General features: G+C 43.2%; 1 protein-coding gene across 4 annotated transcripts in view; it reads left to right on the top strand.

Moving 5' to 3' along the window:
- zfhx3b (zinc finger homeobox 3b) overlaps positions 1 to 23094 on the top strand; it is a 321985-nt gene that overhangs the window by 228991 nt on the left and 69900 nt on the right. For 3 of the 4 annotated variants that reach the window (XM_042489953.2, XM_042490101.2, XM_042489873.2), the window contains one exon: positions 712 to 1208. In XM_042489953.2, the coding sequence (XP_042345887.2) occupies positions 712 to 1208 (497 nt within the window). The remainder of the gene's footprint in view (positions 1 to 711; positions 1209 to 23094) is intronic. The other variant, XM_042490018.2, reaches the window with a different exon arrangement.

Here is a 23094-nt window from a genome sequence, read left to right as displayed (position 1 = left end):
CTACCTGACGACATCACAAGTTGAAGACTTAATTCTCTGGTTTCTGTCATTGACAGAGAGTAGCTTATTTTCACAAATATAGATTTAACTTTCCTCGGCCATGGATATATCATTCTAATTCCTAATTTGGGCGGTGTTCCCCTTCAACCCATTTTTAACCAGATATGTCCTGTTGAGATCAACAATCTCTTCTTTAAGGGTAACCTGGCCAAGACAAAAGCATAATAAAAGGTTACAAACAACAATAACTATATATAGATGATATACAGTAACATCTAGAAATATTAAAATACTTACACATAATGACAACTGATGCATTCACTCTTGTACTTACAAGAGCTTTCATATCACGCAGAGAGACCAATTATTCTAGTTTCAAATCATTTTGAAGGCCGTTCAAAGTGCATAAATACATACATGCACACTATTCTCCATACAACATCATATCAGCAGACAAAGTGTGTTTTTTTCACATTAAACAGCTTTACTTTACCCGAGATATTATTCATGATGAGACTGGCCCAAACTATGGCTTCCTTTGCAAAACTTGTTGTACACATCCTAAAGGTAATTTACTGAGATTAAGTGATCTGAACACTGATTCAGAGTGAAAGCTTTGAATATGTCCAACATAAATGTGTATTCGCAACCATCTAAATACTTTTCTTTCCTCTTTTTGTCCTCTTTCCTTGTGTTTCCCACACATTCTAGTAGGTGGGGAAATCCCTATGGATGTGCGGCTGGGCGGCGGACAGTTGGTGTCCGAAGAACTGATGACCCTGGGAGAAAGTCTATCACAAACCAGCGACCCTTCCCTCAAGCTCTTTCAGTGTGCTGTATGCAACCGCTTCACCACTGACAACCTGGATGTGCTCGGCATGCATATGGGAGCTGAACGCAGCCTACCGGAGGAGGAGTGGCGCGCTGTGGTGGGCGACTCTCACCAGTGCAAGTTGTGCCACTACACCACTCAACTCAAGGCCAACTTTCAGCTGCACTGCAAGACGGACAAGCACGTGCAAAAGTACCAGCTTGTGGCTCATATCAAAGAAGGGGGCAAGGGCAATGAATGGCGCCTGAAGTGTGTGGCCATAGGCAACCCAGTGCACCTGAAATGCAATGCCTGCGACTACTACACTAACAGCCTGGAGAAGCTGAGGATGCACACTGTCAATACTCGCCATGAAGCTAGCCTCAAACTCTACAAGGTTAGTGGTCCACAAGCTTCTTTATCACACTCAACACTCACCCTTGTCATAACAGTGCATCACAGTTTTCATTTTATCACGTATTCAAATAACTGGGGGCAAAAGAGCCTACACAGGTAGAATATCTTTATTTTTTTCACTATTTGAGTTGTTATACTACAAGCAGGAGAGGTAATTGGGTTGTGTCATGTTTGGGAGTATTTATTATCCGCAGTAGATGTTCTAGTGCAGCCCACAACACTTAACTAGTCGCTTTCCTAAGGCACGAATGATAGCTTTCTTATGTCACTATCCCAGTAGTCAAAGAGAAGCAGGGCCACAGTGCTGCCATGAGAAGAACATGGCAGGTGAAGCTGGTTTGGAGGCTCAGGGGTGAATCGAGAGGAGACGAATGAAGAAGTGTGAGGAGACAGAGCTTTGGTGCTAATACTCCTCGGAGCGGGAAAGGCTGAATCGTTCTCGACAGCCGTATTGATTTTTGCTGGACTTGGAGCTTCACCTTCTCCTCTAATCATTCCATAATAGCCAATGGATGAACACTCTCCGAACAAATGGCCATAAATCTAACAGGCCTGATTCCACTTAGGTACCTATCCTGTGTGTCTGTGGCTTTGGCCACTCTGCGCTTAACCCAAACTGGCATAGCTGCGCACGCACGTACAACACACACAATGAAGCATGTACAAACAGTGACAAGATGCACTCCCAGTAACCCTATGCTGCACACTCACACACCAACATAATCTAACATATAACGCTGTAATATGCACTCCTCCTTGTAGATTTTGCCTTTATTTATAATAAGTCCACTCCATTGTCAAGTGTTTGACTCTTAAAAAGTAAACAGGAAGAACTATTTAAACAGCGCTATTGCTTGACACTTTTGTACTTGTATCTTAGTATATTATTGCATGACTTCTTTTGGAGAGGAGGCACTAAAAGGCATGTGAAAAATGTGCTGCTTCAAGCATGGTGTTTTTAATCACATTAAAAACTAAGGTGAAGTGGTCCATCCATTTAAACCCCCTCAAAAAGGCTGTCTATTTGAAAATCATCCAACATTTTGAGTGGTTCCTCAGAACCACTGGCATGACAGACATGTTTCCTGTCTACGATGCCTTTGTGCTGAAATCGCAGTTAAAGAGAGAAATCAATTTTCAGCGTTTTGTTAAAGGGGATGGTGTGATGCAGGGCTCCTAGTACAGACGTTGAAGTGGTCAGAGGACACAGGAGATGTTGAGGGGAGAATATGCGGTTTGCACCAGGACAGGCGAGAGTATTTATAGATGCATACAAATGCAAATATGCAACATAATCTGCGAATGTGTTGAGTCAGTTGTGAGACAGCAGAAAAGTGTAGCCAGTTATCCTTGTGTTTTTTTATCCAGCCCATGGTCATCCTCTCCTGGCCTTAGCTGCTGGACTTACTGGCCCACATTCCAATGACGGCCTCACATGAGACCAAAATAGACAGGCTCTGGCATACCCTCTTCCTCACACCTTTTGAAGGGGGAGACTTGTTTTGTCTCACAGGATAGAGTGCAATTTATATTACATTATCTTTGTGCTTTCCACTTTGCTATGAGCCCAAAGGCAAAAAGGAGATATATTTTTTTCTCCTCTGTCTCTTTTTCTGCACAAGTTTTTAAGAGAGAAGAGACATATGTCATCATACTGCAGCTCAGGCTGTGGGGGGATTAAATATGTACAACACATCCAGGCATGATCATTTTTTATGACTTAAGCCTCTTAAGATGGCTCCATATTTCTTAAAACCAATTGATCTTCCGAGTAAGAGTGTGTGCATTTGTCCAGAAATTACCTGCTCTCCCAACCCGAGAACACTGCGGCCCTTATAAGCTCTCCTCATCCCAGACACTGCTCAAAAACAGAGATGTTTGGCAGTTGACAAGTATTATTACAATATTTTATGACTCACAAATGTGATTAGCGGACAACAAATACATGGTTGTGAGGCCTCTTTGGCAGCGCAGGCTCCCCACTTGACAATGTCACAGTCTTCGTGCTGCATTCGATTTACTGTCCTGGTAGAGATACTGACAGGCAGAAACCCACAGCGGCTAGCAAGCCTGTAAACCCAACTTGGTGTACTATGCAAAGACGAAAAAAGGAAAATCACCATTCATTTATTCTTCCCCAAAGAAATCCGATGCAAATAGCACCATTTTTAACCTTTTTGGGGAGAAAATAAATCATCAAGTCAGCATAAACAGGCTGTATGATGTGGGAGATGCTTGGGACACTTCACCCAAATCAAACTGGTTTGCATTAAACAGGCCCTTTGTGTGCACAGCTCCATATAAATTGGAGCCTGTAATTACTGGAATTAAAAAGGAAGGTTTAAACTGAGGGCTAAGCTGGACGGGATAATTTGAGAGTTTGTGGTATGCGGCCCATATTAGGGCTTTCTAAAAATATCACCCCCACCACCCCAACTATTGGAATGTTCCAAAAAACCACAGAAAGATCCTGCAAGTCATCCTGACCACATGGACCACCACACAGTGGGGGGTGATGCCGTCTTCCCCTGTGTACTGTGTTCTCAGCTGAGACATACCCATACGGAGCACTGTGTGTTCTGAACACACACCCCTGTGCTCTGAAACTAACTTTCACCTTCTCTTTTTCCCATGGACCATAGGGTTGTTTAGTGGCTCTGATGATAGCATGATGGTCACCCATCTGCTCCGAGAATGGTCACTCCTAAACACAAACACATGGGTTCTGTTGCAGTATCCAGATAACCCAAACGTTAGCTTGTGTACTGTATCTTTTGAGAATATGTAGCTCTCCCCTGAGACTCTCTCTTCATCTTGAACAAACCCAGCTTCCATCTCATTTTACAGTTAGCCACGTACATACTATGTGAATATAATAGCCCGTACACCACCAGCAGTAGGCCTTGGGGCTCGACTACGTGTTAGTGTGGAGGTGAGATGAGTGGAACTAATCCAGCTCCCAGGCCCCGGCTGCTCTGGCCAGACAAAAAGGGTGGGGCCTAACCAGGCCCAGCCACAGGCCTCAGCTTCCAGTCAAGGGTTGGGGGAAAGGGGAGGAGCATGGGGAGTTAGCTGGCTACCTTCCTTGTCTCGGGGGCCGGTGCAATCGGCGGTAATTGAGATTGATTGGATGTTATTTTTCCTCTTGCAAATGTAGTCCATTAGCTTGGCACATGCATAATCAGTTTAGAGCGCAGTTAGCCGAATGTAATCATGTTCCTCGGTGTCTGCTAGCACAAAATCCACTCCAGATGCCGCTTGGCCAGGGAAAGAAAGGGAGAAAGTGCCGTCACTATCAGATGGGGAATCTTTAACCAAGAAAGTCCTGACACCCCTCCCTCTGTCCTGGTCCTGCTCTATTGAGCACACACATAACTATACAAACTTCTTCTCACCTATCTGTCTCTCTGCCTTACACGCACAGTCACATCCACTGTCTGCTCCTCACCTACGTGAACAGAGCATTTGATCCTATGATTTTCACTTTTAACTGCACTAACGCAGTGTTAAGTGGAGCCCAACAGCTGGCCCATTAACGAACACAATACATCTGTATCTTGGATGGAGTCACTGCTCTTATTTTACCCTTCGATGCAATCCAAAAGAATCAGTGAGCACTGAGGAAAGAACAAGTCTGCACTCTGCAGAGAGCAAATAATCACAATGAAACATAATAGAGGCAAAGAGGTAGTAATGTAAATGAAGGGATTAGTGGTTACATGAAAAGGCATTAAGGTGGTTCACTGATGATCCTGAAGCACTGGCTGCTCAGACTCAGGAATGCAAACTGTGTTGACCTCTCCCCATTAATGATCATAACTACCAGGATTGACTCCAGTTCTCTTGGCTGATACAATAGTTTGTCGTTGGGTTACAACCACAAATAGCTGATAGTTACATTCCAGCTTAGAAAAATATCAATCAAAAAGAGCTGTACAGAGGATCAGTCCTGCTGACTTATGTCCTTTTTTTTCACAGAGATCATGCTATAGGGTCACTTCGAGGTCCCTTCTTTATGCTGCCTTTGCACTTTTACACAGAAGCACCAACAGCGGCATCATGCTGCTCCAGTGTGTGATTTTAGCCAGCATACCAGCATCCCAGAAGTAAAAGATGCATGATGTCAGCCTCTTTCTTATGTTACTGTAGTTTTAGTAGACATTCTAGTAGACATGACATGACATCTACTACACGTCTGTCCGTCCTGGAAAAGGATCTCTTCTCAGTTGCTTTTCCTGAGTTAGGGTTGCGTAGCCACTAACTGCTACTAGCTGCTTTTTAAAACTCCTGTGGTGGGTCACACACATTACACACCGTCAAAACATCGCACCAGCCACGCCCATGGTCCCATCCTGGCAGCTGTCCCATTCACATAGACCTCGATTCAGAGTTTTCACTACCTCTTTTGCCAGCTCAAAGGTGAGACAACTCATTCCACGATTGTTCCTTATTTACAAAGCAAAGAGGTGGTAGCTCCTAAACCTTTCCGGGATATCCTAATAGTTTTTTAAATTTACGTCGTATAGTGTCAAATGAGCCCAAAGTGTCACTCTGACCAACATCAAGACAGAAATTACAGCAGGTATTGTGAGATGTTCTCTGGCGAAATTATGTACATCGGGCGCCTGGCCTTACCCGCTCACCCACCAGACATTTCTAAGAAGAGGAGGGGTAGGAGGAGGATGGAGAGACAGACAGGGAGAGAGGATGGGGAGGGGGGGGCACAGGAGGGTTGGAAGGATAGATACTCTGCTAATTATCATGGCTAGCCTATGATTGTTCAGTAATAGTGCTCAGTGGGAAAGGTTGCAGCAGTTCCAGGAAGAGCTGAGCTCTGATTTACTGGTACTACCGCTCTAATAAAGCGCTCGCTGCACATCCTGGGAGACAGCCCATTCTCTCCTTTCACATGCACAAGCGTGTGAATGCACACAAAAATACACACACACACACACACACACACACAGACACAGAGCAATCTTGTAATCTAAAGTGCCAGCAGATGACAACATAGGGCTCGTGAAATGTATCATTTTAATTGCTCATAGAGAAGTTCTTATAATATGATTCAAATGATTTACATGTGATAAAAGGCATCACACTAGAGTATTAAAATTCTGTGCAGGCTCCTGTAACACCTCCTCGTTTCATACAGTCGTGATCCTGAACCCCAGTTACCCCCTGTGTGTCACCTGCAGGATGTGGAGCTCTAGTGTCCCACCTCAGCACTCTGAGTGTGGGTAGAAAAAGGAAGGAGTGGACAACAAAAATCAGAGTGGATTGTAGAGAGAAGCTGTCAGGCAAGTAAGGGGGGCTGCTAGGGCTTAGTGTTTGGCAATGTGCAAGAATTTCACAACTCCTCTTGCTCCCACTCCTTGAGAAGGCCGGGGAGAGGGACGGGCTTTGACCCGTGGCACAGCTGGTGCTGCTGCTGATTGTATGGGTGTTGCTGGGACTTTAAAAGTGACGGTGAAAGAAAGCAAAAGACAGGGAGCAGAAAGCTGCTTAGACGGGGGAGCCTGGTCTTTTCCCAGCTTTTTTTTCTTTCAGTGTTTGTTTACCACAATTGCCAGAGTTAAAAGGGCCCAGTGCATTACCAGACAAGGTTCTCTGTCCCGGGTCTGTGGTGGCGATAGAGATGCTTTCTCCGTGTTTTCCCTCACACAGAGCCAAAGGAGGATTAGAGAAGGGATAGAGATGATGTGTTACATTGTCAGCTGGGAGTTGGAGATCCTTGGTCATTGTGTTAATGGCTGTTTGTTTTGATTAAATTTTTTTTTTTTTTTGTCTTTGGACGAGAGCAGCAGGGCATGCTCCAGCTAAAGTGCAAGGAAGCTGCTGATCCTGTTATCTCCATCCTGATCAGCAGAAAAGGCAGATTGGTGTTTGGGGAAGGAAAGCAAATAAGGAGGCAAGTTTATATCAGTTCAAGGCATAGATAAATTCCACTTTGTGTACATGAGGCGGTTTTTTCACAATCTGCAGTGATGTATGGTGTACATATACAGTTTATACATCCCACCAGAGTCCTCCTTTTCACAGACGAGAAACAGTTTTGTAAACATAACTGTCAACCATCCTTGACTCTATACTCCTCAGTCCACTCTTGTTTTATCTTCTCTTTTCTTCTCCCATTTATTACCTTTTTTTTCTTTGTCTCCACAAATTTATTAAACATCGCAAATAGGTGATGAAGGGACCCACAAAAGAGACCAGTATGGGTAGTGAACCGGTGGGTGGTCAAGGTTGGGAATCTGCTTAAGGTTAAATATCTTTAATCCAACCATGCTTAAAAACAACTGCACATTCTCCTCAGTTAAAATTCTCTGTCTGCTTCCCCATCACACTCTCTCTACTTTAGCTTGTTACAAGAGAGCAAAGTACTGCTAACGTTATTGTCAACACACTGATTCTCTTATTAAATCAACAGCTCTGGCTTCCATATAAAAAGAAGAAAAATAAGGTTTTCAGGCTAAAGTTTGTCTTTAATTTTTATGATTATGACAAATGAAAAAATAAAGTTCCCCCCTTTAAAGTGATTATTGGGGATGGGGGTATTATTGAGAGGACAATTACATCTTAGAGAAAGTTTTTCCTGCACCAATTTGATGGTCTCTAAATCTAATCTGCGTTATAACCCAGCTCTGCCTGCCTCCATCTTGTCAAGTTGATATTACAGACATCAGTCACTTGTCTGATTTTTGACCAGCTCAACTACAAAGTTACCACAAAGATAGTATCCATTTTGCCTTTAGGTGTACAATTCCATGTAATTAGTGGCCTCTGCAATGTCCTATGAACTCATTATGTACATAATAAAATAATTAATATTTAATAAATAAAATAAAGTACTGTTAAAATAAAGTTAATTAAAGTATTCTTATTAGTAAAAGCAGATACCAAAACACATGCCTGGCTGGCTTGCTCTGTCTGAGAAAGTTGTCGGAATAGACGGAGAAATGTGTGTGTGACATTTCATGTTTGTAAGACTTTTTCTTATGTGTGTGAATATGAGTGGGAGAAAGTGAGAGAACTAAAAAGCTGAAGTGAGTCTCATGCTGGAGGTTTTTTTTTTTTAAAAAAAGTCAATTTTTACTTGATGTTTGTGATATAGTCATTTTTGTACATCCCACATGGAACAAGCTAAGATACATCAAGTGTATGTTTATCACCTACCTCTATTCCCACCATAACCAACGGCCAACCGTCAGCTTGGTGTGCCCTTAGTTTTAAAAAAAAATGGTTGCTTGTGGGTCAAAACACTGAGAAAATCCAGACTTAGCTGCTGATGTATATTAAGTTCATGCAAACGCATGTGGCTATCATGGCTTGAATGAAGCGTCTCACTGTTTTTTTCCCAGCTGGTCAATACATCTGGCAACCTATAGCCGCTGCACCTGAAAGACTAACAGTGGCAACTGGCAGGTAAACACTGCTTTGATGAGGCCAGATGGAGGCTTCTGTGAATCTGTGTAGCTCCTAAGCTGAAGGGATGGAGAGAGTGAGGCAGGCAGGCTTACCGGCTCTGTGCCATCAATACATCAGTGGCTAAGCCACCAGATTAATGGCCTCCGAGTGGTCAGGGCCACAAAACTACTCAGCTCTGAGGTCTGTGTTCAGTGGAGCTGTACATGAAAGCAAGGTAGGGTGAAGAGACAGATGAGGAGAGGGGAGGAGGTCTTAGGTACCAGGATGAGCACACAGGGACCTCTATTCTGTTTGGGTTTGGCCTGCAGAGTAGAGTCATGGGACAGATAAATTTTACAGAATGATGGATATATGCCCCTGGCCGTTGTTTCATTCCCCCAGCCTTGTAATGTTCCATTTTTAAGGCCGATATGATGTTTTGAGTGGTTAAACAAAATATTTTAAGCAGTATTAAGTAATTTTAAATACATGTAATTTTTAAGCACAACTTGTTGGCTTTGTAGTTTTTTGGAATGCAGCCCGATTCAAACCCATGCTTGATTTTTAGTACGGCAGCGCTTTAAATAGCTCTTGAGTGTGCGGGGCATGTACTGCCTTTGTTTTACCTAAGTTTTTCTTTGTTTTAACAAATCTGCCCTTAAGGTCTTTCCATTTTGTGGTGCATCGATTGCTGTTGGATTGCAGAACTTCAGCAATTTCTCGCCTGGATTTCATCGTTGTTAGTGATGGGTCAGAGAGGCATTGATGCCTGCATGCATGCTCCACACAAAGAGGTCCATTTTGGAAGGGTTATGTAGCGCAAATTGTGACGTGAAAAGTCTGCCTCACCTCTCTAACCACGATCAAGGCTTGAGTAATGATTAACCTTCCACCAGCTTCCTGAGAACCACTCTCTGAGTATATTTTTTATTTGAAACAGTGGGGCGTCAGAGGCCTCTTCTAGCCATCTCTTTCTGAATTTCATGGCGCTGGTCGTCCATCCATGTTTTGCCTAATTGCTGTGTGCTGGAGTCCGGGGTTAGAACTGGGAGCTGTAAATCTATCAGTGTTATGCAGACAATGTTTTCTCCAGATGTAGAAGAAAAGATTTCATCCTTTTGTAATTAAGCGGTGCAGCCCAGGGTGTCATGCAGTTTTTATTGGGGGCCCTGGAAGAGATCATTTTGCACCTTGTTTTCTCATCATGCCTGTTATTCTTCAATACAAAAGATGGATAAAATGGAAAGATGAAGATGAAAAAAGTAGCAGAGAATAGAATCTCTTGTCTAAATTGTAATATGGAAATTACTCTTTAGTGATGTAAGAGGTAGCGATGGGGAGCGCGGGGTGGAGGCACAAAGGGGACAAAGGCATAGTCATGGAACTAAGGCAATTACATAGTTCCCCAGATGAGGAATATCAGAAAAAAGCACGTCTTTTTTAACCCCAGGAATGTTCCCAAATGTTATCTTTCCCACGGGTGCCGTCTTCTACACCTGTGTTCTACTTTAAACTGAGAGAGGGGGAGTGAGTCGGGGAAAGTGATAGTGAGTGAAAGAGAGAGAGACAGCTTTAAGAGTTGGGGACGAGAATGCTCTTCAGTTTCTCAAGGGCACCGATACTTTATGGCCTTCACATTCCTGCATGACAAACTGATGCCCAGAATAGACAGAGTGGCACTGAGGGGGAAAAGAGAGTTTAACTACCATGCCTTTAAGCCTCACCCCAACACATCATCTCTGTTTCTTGCTCACCTTCACCTCACCCTGCCTCGTTTATGTGGCAAACCTCAGGGTCACGCCGTCTGATGCTTTTCTTTTTTACAAGCCAAAGCTGGTGAAACTGACGGACTAAAGTGCAGGCTTTTTGTTCAGTGTAAGCAGCTCCACACATTTGTGTTTTATGAAGTCCTTTTCAATCTCATGTTGATTTACAGAGGCCTCTTTCCTCTGAGATCTCTTCAGAGAAGCAGACAGCAGAGGAAGTCTCCATAGCCACTGAACTCCTCGGTTCACTCCCAGATCATATACAGTCATCCCTCACTGCCTTCCTCGCCAGCCCCACAAACTTTTTTTTTCATAATGTCACCACATTCAATCAACACTAGCCCTAAAATTAAGGACTGCTGAATAATTCAAACTTGGATCCTTCCTTCAGATGGCCTTTCTCTGTCACTAGATAGGAATTTCCTTAATTTATGCTTGTTAGGTTGGAATAGTCATGTTGAAATAATTTGAACCATAAGGGCTGTCTGTGCAGCTACTGTTTAAATGAGAACTCTGGGAGCTGTTAAAGTTTGAACATGAAATTGTGAGATCTGGAATGCAAATTATTATTCAAATGATCAATGTATTAATTTGCATGCTGAGAGGCATGAGGGAGAGAAAGAGCATCTTAATAAGTTCTGTAAAGCAAAGTATTTTATTATTTGTTGATGTTTCAGGAGTGAGGGCGTATTAATTTTGCAGTTATGAGTCCCAGTGTGACCTAAATCTCTCTCTCTCTCTCACACACACACACACACACACTCACACACACGGCTGTCACATACACAGCATCATCATAATCACACAGTTAAGAAAAAAAAGCTTTTTTGCTCCCCAATGTTCAGATACACCTTCCTGTTTCTCAGCTGGTATCATTTCACAGACGACTTACAGATGATGTGAGGAGACAACAGCAGCTTTGGAGAGCCATACTGCCACATCAGTCTTTTTTTTTTTTTAACAAAACTGGCATGGCCTTCTAATACAGATAGTTTCATCTCCTAGTTTTTTCTTTGCAATCAGCTTCTTTTGAGTTTCCAGGGAGATGAAATGTCAAAATGTCTGGATTTACGGGATATTAAATAGACTTAAACCATAGACTTAAGCCTTAAGCAGTTGAAACTGGTTGAGTGAGGTGCCAAATAAAGGCAAACCCTTCAGAACATGACATTACTCGAAGAAAAATCGGAGATTTCAGGACCTGCTGTTTGTACTCCGATCTTCTCTTACACATCACATGGAGCTTATCATTCAATTTTGTTCAATGTACAACTTTCTCTCCTTTTTCCTAAGCTCAGTCACTAGTCTGTGCTGTCTTTACAGACTAGTTGGGTGATAAGTATGGCAAAATTGGGTGATAGTTTTTTAGGTGTTCGGGATTATCTGTTATTTTAAGGGATTTTTGATTGTTTGAGTGGTCGCATTGGATCAGGAGCAAGTTTGTAACTAAGCAGCCTCTAAAATAAGACCAACATAAAGTAGAGAAAAAAAACACATGTGTTTTGAATTTCATTCTCATAACTTATCATTGAAGGATTGGGTGTCTTATAGCAGAAAACTAACCGTGAGTGGCGCATGTAGTTAAGAGAGATCAGTCCTTACATCTGGAATGGAGGTTAGGGCTTTTTAGATGAGAGATCCAGCATCAGAGTATTCCCAGTATTCAACTTAACTTTTAAATCATTAAAAATGATGAAGCCATCTCCACAAAGTCAGGGGTTTATATACGAAAATCAAACACCATCTGCCATCTCTGATCAGAAGCAACAGCCATCAGGCCAGGGTTACCAAGGCAGAACAGGAAAAGCCATTAACTGCCAATCACTGCATCGATCGACAAGCCAGTCCACCACTACCACCCCCTCTCTACCCCCGCCCGCCCCTGCCCACAGAAACACACATACAGTTCATCAGCTTTTACTGTACTGTTTACACACATGCACAGACACACACACGTGCACATAGCCTTGCATAAACCACTATCTTTTTGTGCACCCGCACTGCGTGATGGGTAACATTTGGTCGAGTTTGTCTCTTTCCCGCTTGAACCGTGTTATCTTTTAAATTATCTCGAGTCTAGATTGCAGGATCAACATTCTGCTCGGTTTAGATAAAGGTTGTCTGACTTTTTTTTTTTTTTTTTTATTGGCTCAGTAAACCCAATGTGTTACTTGAAGGACAGTCGAGATGCCGTTAAAAAGATATTTCCTTGTGAGCATAGGTTTGTAATCTCCTCATTACCGAAATGCATCTCAGTAAAGTCCATTGCCCTGTCAAAACGAGAGTAGACACTCCATTCCGCCCGCTCCCTCTCCACATTTTTGGAGTCAACCCTCAGATAAAAAGGGAACTAATAGAGTCAGTGAAGGGCAAAAAGGGAAAAAAAAAGCAAGATTGATTTTTTTTTTCTCCTCCATTTTCAATGGTGTCGCTAGAACTGAGGGTCATTAGAAGAATATTTACCTACTTCCCAATTTAATAGAGATGCTGTATATCAGAGTGATCTGGATCAGAGGTCAGGGCAGGGGGGAGCAATTAAAGCGTATGGATCCAGAAGCTCCGGGCCTGTCCCATTGTGTGTGCTGCAGGCAGAAACAGATAGGTGAGCTAAAAGGGAGGCAGAGCCAATATGTATTGAACATGGCTGTATTAATTAATCGAGTGTTGTTACTGATGAACTAGTGATGCATTAGTCAGGGTCATGAATGCATATACCAAACACAGGCTTGTATTGACAGTTTTGTTCTTGATTGTGTACATACAATACGCTCAACTATTATACATCATTCCACACAAGTTAAACCAGTGACCAGTAATACATACATTTTTACTAATTGTGCTGTCTTTTCTGTGACTTGCTTTGGTTAGGTCAGCCTTCTCTGGGGCCACACAATAGCCAGAGACAGAGCAGATATGATGGATGTGGCCTGGGGCCTATGCGCTCGCTCTGCATCTGCGGTGGCCTCATCCACACATCAGCCACGGGGAGAGGGAGGGAACACAGTGGGGAGGGAGGAGAAGGAGGGCAGAGATACAAACCAGACCAGCCATTTTCCTCGTTCCGCTCATAAATATTTGTGTGGCTGATTTATAAACAGTGGAGCAAGAGGAGAGATCAAAGTGAACTGTAACGCTTATATAAAACTGAGGCTTTTTCACGACACTGCCCTACACACCATGCCCGTGCCTATTAAAGACAAAGCTATATATCAGGAGGCATATTGGCAAGAGTACTGAATGGCCACTCACACTTTAGAGCTCGGTCTTCCCCCAGTTGTGAGTCAAGTTCTCATAGTACAACCTTCCAAGGCTCTCAAACACCAGTTAAAGGCCATCAATACGTGTTACAGCCAAAACTCAGCCTACTCTCAGCCTGTGTAAACTCCCCTCGAGGTCAGCGGCTTCTTAGGTGGATTTTAAATGGCTCCAGTAATGCCAGGCGGCCATATTAAAACACAGCAATGCAGCGAAGAGTCACCGTGTCCTGGTGGTGGTAGAGCCGTGTTCGTCACAGTGGTAGACAGCTGCACATGCTGATTCAGGCGACCAGCTGGTCAGACGCAACACAAAGGCCAAGCCTCCTGTACGGCAGATAGGAGGGATTAGGGTGGGGTGAAACCGTGTGTGTGTACTGTATCTGTGCGTGTGCAGGAGTAGAGCGCTGGCCTCATGTGTCCAAACACCGACAGAGAGAGACATTCACAGCTATAGCACTCAGCTAGGATCAGAGCAGACATTCCACACCTCCACGCCATGTTTACCTCGTGCCCCCCCCCCAGTCATACACATACACACATATATCTCCCGTCCTACCCCAGTCCACCACCCCTACCACTCGTTCTCAGCCTGTGGGGGAGCAAGAGGTACTCGCCTCTGTTTCTGGCCTTCTCCCTGATTGAGAACGTTTATAGCTGGCAGATGCAGAGGAGCGCCATGAAGATTCTCTGACCTCCGTGGGAGGGAGAATAGAACGGGTAATGGGAGAGAAGAGAAGGCCTGTTTCAGTGAAGACCCCCCCCCCCCCTTTGTCCACCAGCGGGACAGGCTGTGCTCAGCATGGTGAGGCCTGGGAGAGCTGCTGCTAAACAGCCCGTCTCTCTGTCAGTCTGTCTACGCGCGAGTGCCTGGAGACATCTGGTTCTCTCGCTGTGGGAACACAGTGGCATTATTTTTTCAGGGCCGTCACCTAGCGCTTACATAACACACAAGTGCAGGTTTTTGTACACCTGGATGGTCATTTTTTATAATTGGCTTCTGAATTATGTGGCAATAACTAAAGGCAGATTATTTTACTGCATGTGTGGCACATCTGTACAATCCAGGTCTGTTTCCATAGTCATATGAGGACATTATGCTATCCTCAAGCACCTCTTGTCTTTTATGTTGCCACCCTCTCAAAATTCTGTTGCATATATTGTATACGGCTTGTGAGTTTGATCAGGTAGGCAGGCATTGTAGGAGGGTTTGAGAGAGAGAGTAGACTGCAGATTGTCTTACCCCTGGTGTGTCTGAGTTTCTGTGCGGGGAGTTCAAAGTCCTGCTGAACATCAGAGAGCTGATGCTGAGTGAGGCTGACTAGCTGCAGCCTGTGGTCTGGGAGGGGTTACTGAATTATTACTGATGGTTTCAGGGGTAACTGTCCGACCACAGGACTGGGGAATATTAATCATTTATTTGATTGTCCGCATGTGCTGATTAATCAATTTGAGTAGGATCTGCAGGATTAACTACCCTATTATTCCCCTGTAAGAACAGATAAGAGATAAGACTTTAAAATATCATATTCCATTTATCATTTATTTTTAGGTCCCTGCTGATGAGGGTGAAATAAAAACTGAGGTGAGATTAGGCAGAACAGCAACATGGGGAAAGCGTTGGGGGAGGAGGATAAGAGAAAGGAGGGATGAGGAGAGAGAAAAAAATCTCTTAACTGCAGATTTTAGTACTTCAGAAGATGGGGGAAAAGATACAGCTTTGTATTTCTTCAAACATGGCACAGAAACCAAGTTGTGCAGCAGGGAGTGAGAGAGCAGAGAGACAAGGGGGGCGGAGAGAGAAGAGTAAGGGGAAGTTGATGGGAAAGTGATAGCTGTCTCCACCTGGAGTATAGCCTGAGCTGTGCGTTAGGAGGGAAAGGCAAAGCAAGGGAAAGGAGGGAGCTTCTACTGCTGACTCCTTTACTCTACTCTTTTATAGGTAAGTTTGTCTCTCATACCAAGTACAGCTAGCTAAACTGATCCAACAATGGCACAATTCCTGTTTACCCCACTCACTATCTATTCAGTCTATAAATTCTCAATCTGCCAGCTGTTTAATGTGCTATGTCATGTGGTAATGCCTTTGATTCCAACATGCCTCCGTTTGTAAATACAAGAGGCACTCAAAAGGCTGTGGTTTCTTTACAAGCATGGCGCCCCCGGCGCTTTGGTTGGGAATGCACTGAGAGAGAGAAGGATTGAAAGAGTAAGGGAGGGAGCGAGAGGTGGTTAGAAACTGTATACACTTCCCGTTGCTCTTCTGCCAACCCCTTTCCCTGCTGCCTCTGGTTGCGCAGGCAGCCAGTGAGTGAGAAATGTGAGAGGGAGGAGTATATCCTCTCTCCTGACTGAACACAGCACCGTAATTATGCACTTTTCAGCAGGTTTTACCTTTAACACTTTCCTCCCGGGTTTGAGATTAGTGCTCACCATGCTTGATTTACTGCACAATTACTGAACAAGAGCTCTATCTAATCAATAAACAGGAAGGGGAAAAGTGGTAGGCTTTGAAGTATAGTTTGAGATTTTTTGCACGATTGAGCAGTGTATATGGTGTAGCCAGTAAGGGCAGCTTGGCTGTGATGCCAGCCTGTGAAATATCTATTATATCAGGCACGCCTCTTTGCTTTACCAGCTCTCTAAGCCTCTTTACTGTGCTGAACTACTGGAGTGGAAAATGACATCTTTTTTTCTGACCACTGCTTAACACAGAGGTCAGCAACAAATTGTCTAATAAGGACATTCCCCCAAAACATTAGATTAAAATCACAAGTTGTCCAATAAAAGTGGGGCTTAATGTGATCTTATAACTTGCGTGCACAAGTTACATGAGAAGGGATATAAAGCACTCTTGTGTGGTAGCTTGCTATGCCCTGTATTAAATGTCCCCAAATGGGCAGCCAGCACAATGACCTCCACGATGACACTTGCTAATGGCATGAGCAGTTATTTTAGGAAGCTCCAGTGACCGGCCATCACAAGTCTTTCTGGGGCTTTGTAAAGCTTTTTGCCAGCATGAGCAAAGCAATAAGCCTCTCCCAATTAGTCTGGTCTGTGTTTGATTTTTAGTGATGACAACTATATCTCAGCTGCAATTATGCTGCACTGGGAATGATGAGGGTTTATGTTATTGATCCTCAATTGATCACCCTGATCAATGAGCACTTTTGTTTCCTTTTTTTTATGGAAAGCGGAGTTATGTCTTTTTCTTTGGCTAATGAGCGGGCCTGACTAAATGATCCTGTGAAGAAATCTGTGTTAGCGAGGCACATGTGTGTTAGTGATAGAGTTGGTTATGCTCTTGGGAAGGAGGGGGCACTGCATGGAGCAATGTCCTTCAAAAGCATCTCCCTGTGGGCATAGGTCAAAGGCTACAGGTCTTATATAGAAAAAAGAAACAAAAAAAGTCCTTATGAGGGAAGGCAACAACTGGGTCTTTCTGCCTTGTAATAATAGGCTCTAATTCAAAATGGTAATGGCTAAAAGACTTCTTAGACTAGACTTCTTCTCTACTAAAGAATGAACAGGAGAGATATGTATAGTAGTTTTTATTATTGTGCAAAGACCTTGACATTTTACATTATGGAAGCAATAGTATTTTTCATCACACTTTAAATGTTAACTTTTTATCTCCAGTTTATAACACCAAAAGTGCAATGTCAGGGTTATGGAAGAGTCGACAGGTGAAGCTGGTGGGTGTTTGGTGTGTGAATCGCTTGGAGAACCCTCAGCCGCAGTTTCACTCCAACAAGGCACTTCATGTTCCATGCAAATAAGCCCACATATAGACCCACTCTGTATATTCACCTCCACTCAACCCCACTCATTAATTTTCATTTTAAGAAGAGGACCTCTCAAAGGCCATGTTGCTCCTTTTGTCGGCACAGTGCTTCTAATAAAGATAGCAGTGTAAGACTGGGTTAAATATTGACACTGGCTGAGCACATCATCACTGTTCTTAATTAGCTTGGTGTCTCTGGAAAGCTTCTGCGAGGGCAGTGCATGAACAACTAAACATTTCCCCTTGCGAGATCTCAAACCCCCTCTCCCCAAAACACATTGCTATGAATTTTACATAAAAAGGATACAGGATATTCAGAAAACATACAGTGTTACAGCTATGACAGCCTTATTGCGTAGCCTGAAGCAGCAACCAATTATGTGGTAATGAAATATTTACACTACCAAACTGAGAACGCCAGGGGTGAAAGCTAGATAATACAAGCCAGAGGAGACTGTATTCTGTGTCTCCTCTCTGCCGTTACGTCAGCGAAAAGGTGGAACAGGAGATCAGCTAATGACAATAGGCTTAGAAGCCATAGCGTGGGCAGACCTGCAGTTCAGTAAGCATGGCTTTTGGTCATACCTACTGCTGTGGGCACTTTTAAGGACTTTTTTAGGGTCACAGTCAATAATGGAAGAAGTATTCAGATCCTTTGCTTCAGTAAAAGTACTAATAACACACATTGAAAATGCTCTGTTAGAAGTAGAAGTCCTTTATTGAAAATGGTATTTAAGTAAAAGAAAGTCTAATCAGAAAATTTACTAAAAAAAAAAAAAAAAAACCTAACTAACTACAAAAAACTCACACCCAAAAAACTCAAAATTATTTAAATAAAAGAAAAGAAAACACCCAAAAGAACTCAAAATTAGAAAAAGGGAAGAAAAAAAACACCCCCAAAAATATTAAAAAATAAATTAATAAAAGATAAAGAGCATTAAAAAAAAAACGAAAGAAAAAAGAAAAAAAAAACAGCCCCCAAACTCAAGCAAGAACAATAGAAAACAGAATTGGCAATTAATTTTCTGTGAATCAACTGGATTGATCAATCAACTTATAGTGTCAGCTGTACTTGTATTAACTGTTTGGTAATATAATTTATAACAAAACATCATAATTTATAAACCCTTCTTATGTTTTTTATACAGAAATCTTAATTTGTAATGTATTTTAAGGTGTCAGATAAATGTTGTGAAGTGAAACGTACAGTATTTCCCTCTGTAAAGTAGCATGAAGAGAAAATACTCAAGTAAAGTACCTCAAATTCATACTTAAGTACAGTGATGGTACTTGGTAACATTCCACCACTGGCCGCAGGAGCCCACCAGGGGGGACGAGGACACATAATCATAACACTGACTCTCTAAAAAGCTGTGTTATACATGAGAAGTTTTACTTCCGGAGTCCTTTTGACTTCTGATGGCTACTCCCTCTCAATAATATAGCAATGAATCTGCATTCACGGCAGAGTGTGATGTTTGTTCTTGAGGACTAATTGTGTTTGGGTAATGTTCCTGCTCTGAATTTAATTCTCACTGAGTGCATTAATCATTACAAGTGGTGTTTGCCTGTATCTTAATCCAGCACCCTGCTATCCCTCGACCCCCCCTCTTACGGGGCTCTTTCACCATCGTCCTCTTCAAACTTTTTTTCATCCTTTGCCTCCTTCTAGCAAGCTCATTGCTGCCTTCGTTTGTGGCAGCTCCACAAGGCCACGCTGCCATTGTCAGGCTTGCAAGTGACAAATGAGCGGCAGTGAGGTGTTGGAGACTTTTGTCAGCTGTGTGGGTGCAGAGCTGCCTCTGCCTTTAACCTACTAACACATCAGTAACCTACAGTGCAGATCTAGGTAGTCAGTCATCTTGTTCTTATCCTGTATGCACACTTCCATTAGCAGCCCTATATAGCTCCTTTTAGACAACCAGTTTGGTGCCTTTTATACATTCCTGAGATTTTCCTCTAAATCACATGCAAGTCATGGATGTACAAGATGTTTCTATGTGATTGATAGCTTAACAGGTGTTGCTGTGGTTTGCATTGCAAACACTAAGCCCTAACACAAAGCATCTGAAAAGAGCTGCAAAAACGTGGGCCATAGTGCAAAGAACAGGAATAGGGGTGTTGCGCTTGCACTTTGCTTAAAAAAGTATAGTGGAAGCTCTCTGAGGTCCCTTTCACTTCTTAAAGGTGCAAAATGGTTTAATCCACCTCTGCAATAGAATTCTTCTCTAAACAAAGCAAGAGCAGAGTGATGCTGGTTGTGCTGCTGGAGCACCATCGTACACTGCCATGTCTTTCCACAAAATAGTTGAAATCGGGGTTCCAAAAACAGAAAATAAAGAAATGGAAAAAGTGACTTTGTAAAACAAAATTTCTAAATGTGCGTGAGAGAGACATGGATCATGAAACGGAAGGCAGGGGGGCCACAGAGACAGCTCATGCATAGGGCTCAAAATCTGGTGCTACACCCTGCACAGGAGTACAGGACTTGTTAAACTGGCTGTGATTCAGATTTAAATCTAGCATTGTGGCCCAATTTCTGAGCCAGAGGGCAGGGAGTGGTTTTCAAAGTTATATTAGTTTCCTCTGGATGCAGTCATCTTGTCTGAATGTGAAGAATACTCAGATACTGGGTTGGACTTTTTTAGTTGCTGCTGTAGGTTATGGATAATGTAGTTTCATAGATTTTCGCGGATCTTTTTTTTTTTTTTGGCACCATCACAGCTAAAAGCCCTGTTATACACACAACCTGTTATTTTTCTCCTTAATATCGTGAGTTATTATTGTGATAGGAGTGTTAGTAAAACACTGCTGCAATGAACTATAATGCAAACTCAAATTCTGAACCTCTCAGCCTGCTTTGCACCTCTGGTTTTGTTCATATGAAAATAAAAAATGTTCTTCCCCTGCTCTGTACAAGTAATTATTGTCACCACTGTCCAAAATGGAGGGTTGTGATGTTGACACAGTGCTCTGGGTAATGGAGAGAAGGGCCAGGGCAGGTCCTGATTTGCCCCATTCAGCTTCCAGATGGTACCTTGCCAGTACACATGTCATCAAGTGTCTGTAACAGTTGTTTGGGTACCCCCATGGCTCCACCCTGCTCTCGCCTCCTGCAGGCAGACTTATTGTACTGCAATTTTGGCAAGCTCCTCCCAGCATGGCTTTCATAAAAGCACCAGGAGGTTAAGCTGTTAATTAGCTACTGAAAGAGGAGGCCAACAGCTTGCTGTTAATTTGCTTTACTCTTTTTTTCTTATTTGTGGATTGACATCATTTCCTCCCTGTTTTTGAGTCATCGCTGTGTGTCACAAAAGCAGGACCGAGCTCATTAAGAAGGGGGGAAATGTGTTTATCTAGCTACGATTACAAGTGCACATTATGTATGTATAGCCATGCTTATCCAAATGTTCTTAATGAGAGAGACCCTGGACGCCAGTGTGGGGCTCCTGTGGGCATAGGCCCAGGCTCGTTATCACCACACAGGGCATTGATCTCTCTACCGCCCGCTTGCTTATCCTCCTCCTCTCCCCCTTTCAAAGACAGTGACTCGCACATGAATTATGTGGACACATTGATCAACTGATTGAGAGCTATTGTTTAGAGCCCAGGGTCATTATTGAAGGAAGGATTACCCAACTCTTGTTTTGTGCGTGTGTATGGCAGAGTGTATTACTCAGCTCCTTGTCACCACACATACTCCCCCTAGCTCACCTTAGATTTGCAACAGCTACACAAATGTGCACACGCGTACACACACACACACACACACATCGAGCACATACAGCAGCCTACACAATCAACATGGCCCAAATGACTGCCTGCATTGATTGCCTTCCCTCCGCAATTATGTTCCCATTGTTTACTTTCTAGCATCTTACTCATTCAAACGGAATTCAATAATTATTGCTTTATTTAATGTTAAAGTAAGTGAGAGTGGTGGGTGTGGAGCACCAGTAGCTGTATTGTCTTTAAGTGTCTCTATGACCCCTCCCCGGCTACTTTGTTTCATAGGCCTGTGTTAAGTCATCCTCTCCAAGGACACCTACAGCGATCCATCTTTACCTCACCGGCCTCCCTTACGACACTGAGGTCCGTTTTGTTTCTCTCTTCCCTCCCAGAGACAAATATGCGGCCTGTTTTTACTCACCGGTAGTGATGGATCATTTCTACAGCGAGGCAGTAGAGGAAGCAACTTAGCACATTATGGGGTTTGAGACAGAGGGACAGGATGTGGCGGAGGGGTGGCAGAGATTAGGATGAGTAAAAGAGAAGAAAGGACACGGTTGGGGATGAGGTTCAGGAAGCAGTAGGTAGGATGTTCGAGCCTGGAATACACAGTCCCCTTAAGCCACAACCTAACTTTTAGGCATGTTGCAGCTTGCAGTGGCTAATTCAAAGCAGCCACCGCACTTGGCACACAGTGGGGCCTCTGTGGTTGGAGCTGTTGTTCGTGCTGCTGGCAGACAGGGAAACACAGGCCAAACTGCGAGCACTCGCTGACTCCAGTCACTCCGCTTTGCTTTACTAAATAACCTGCTTACGTTCCAGGGGAATCCCAGAGTGCAGATTTATGAGAATCAAGTCCCCAGCAAACCTCGGCACATGTACAAATACGCTGCAGCTGGGAAGAAAGGGGTCATTAAAATAAAATATTTTCATTTTCTAGACCCTAACCCCAAACTTAATTCTTATCATAAGAATATATATATTTCAAATTTAACTTAATCCTGATTTATAACATTCATAATTAGGCAGCAACTACTTTTCAGTTCTCTTTTGGATGCAACAGGGCTATAAGAAATACACATATACTCTACAGTACATGCATACTGTGGTTGTCAAACAGCGATTAAGCCACACAGGGGTGTTTTCTTTCCCTTTGGCCATGGTGTGTTTTTCAACCCAGCAGCAGCATTACATTGTCTCCCTTCAAAGTGAAATACAGTGACCTCACAGGTTATGATCGCTGCTATGACATCACTGCTTTTGAAAAACAAAGGTGCTGCTTGTCTTATTCTAACACGTCTCAAGCCGAGAACTAGTTTGTGCATTTTCTCCTCTGCTGATACAGAAAACTCTTACCTCTGTGATTTTAGAAGATAAAATCCTCACATTCATGTAAGGAGACAGGTCTGCTCTATTGCAGTGCATTGCGTGGCATCAGGTGTGAATTGCAGTTTTCTATCCCGTGTAAGCCTCCCCATGGCACACATGCATACACACACACTCAGACACCAGCTTTTAGTGCTGAGAATAGAGGAGGAGGGAGGCAGTTACAAAGCAATATCCAGGCAGATACTCACTGGCTCTCTCATAGAGGGAATTTGGCAGCTCTCTTAGAATTGATAGCTATTTAGCTCACAGATAGTCATCTGTTTTAATGCATTAATTTTGTATTAACAGCACTGCCAAATTTAATGGTGGAAATTAGGGTATGATCGTAATGGTATGTGGCTGTGTGTGTGTGTGAGTCTGTGCGTGCATGCATGCTTGTTTGTGTGTGTACACTTCTGATGTCTTTTTTTGTCTATATTATTGTACGTGTTTGCTGCGTGTACATGTTGTATTATACGGCTCCATTGGGAGCCATTCTTTGGAATTACCGGCTCTCTGTCTCCCTTCCACCCTTCCAGTAATACCCACCTCTATCTT

The sequence above is a fragment of the Plectropomus leopardus genome, chromosome 1 (assembly GCF_026936395.1).
Source record: "Plectropomus leopardus strain MGB_pleo_1.0 chromosome 1, ASM2693639v1, whole genome shotgun sequence".
NCBI lineage: Eukaryota > Metazoa > Chordata > Actinopteri > Perciformes > Serranidae > Plectropomus > Plectropomus leopardus.
Note: the sequence above shows the minus strand (reverse complement) of the source record. Positions and strands in the feature narration are given on the sequence as shown.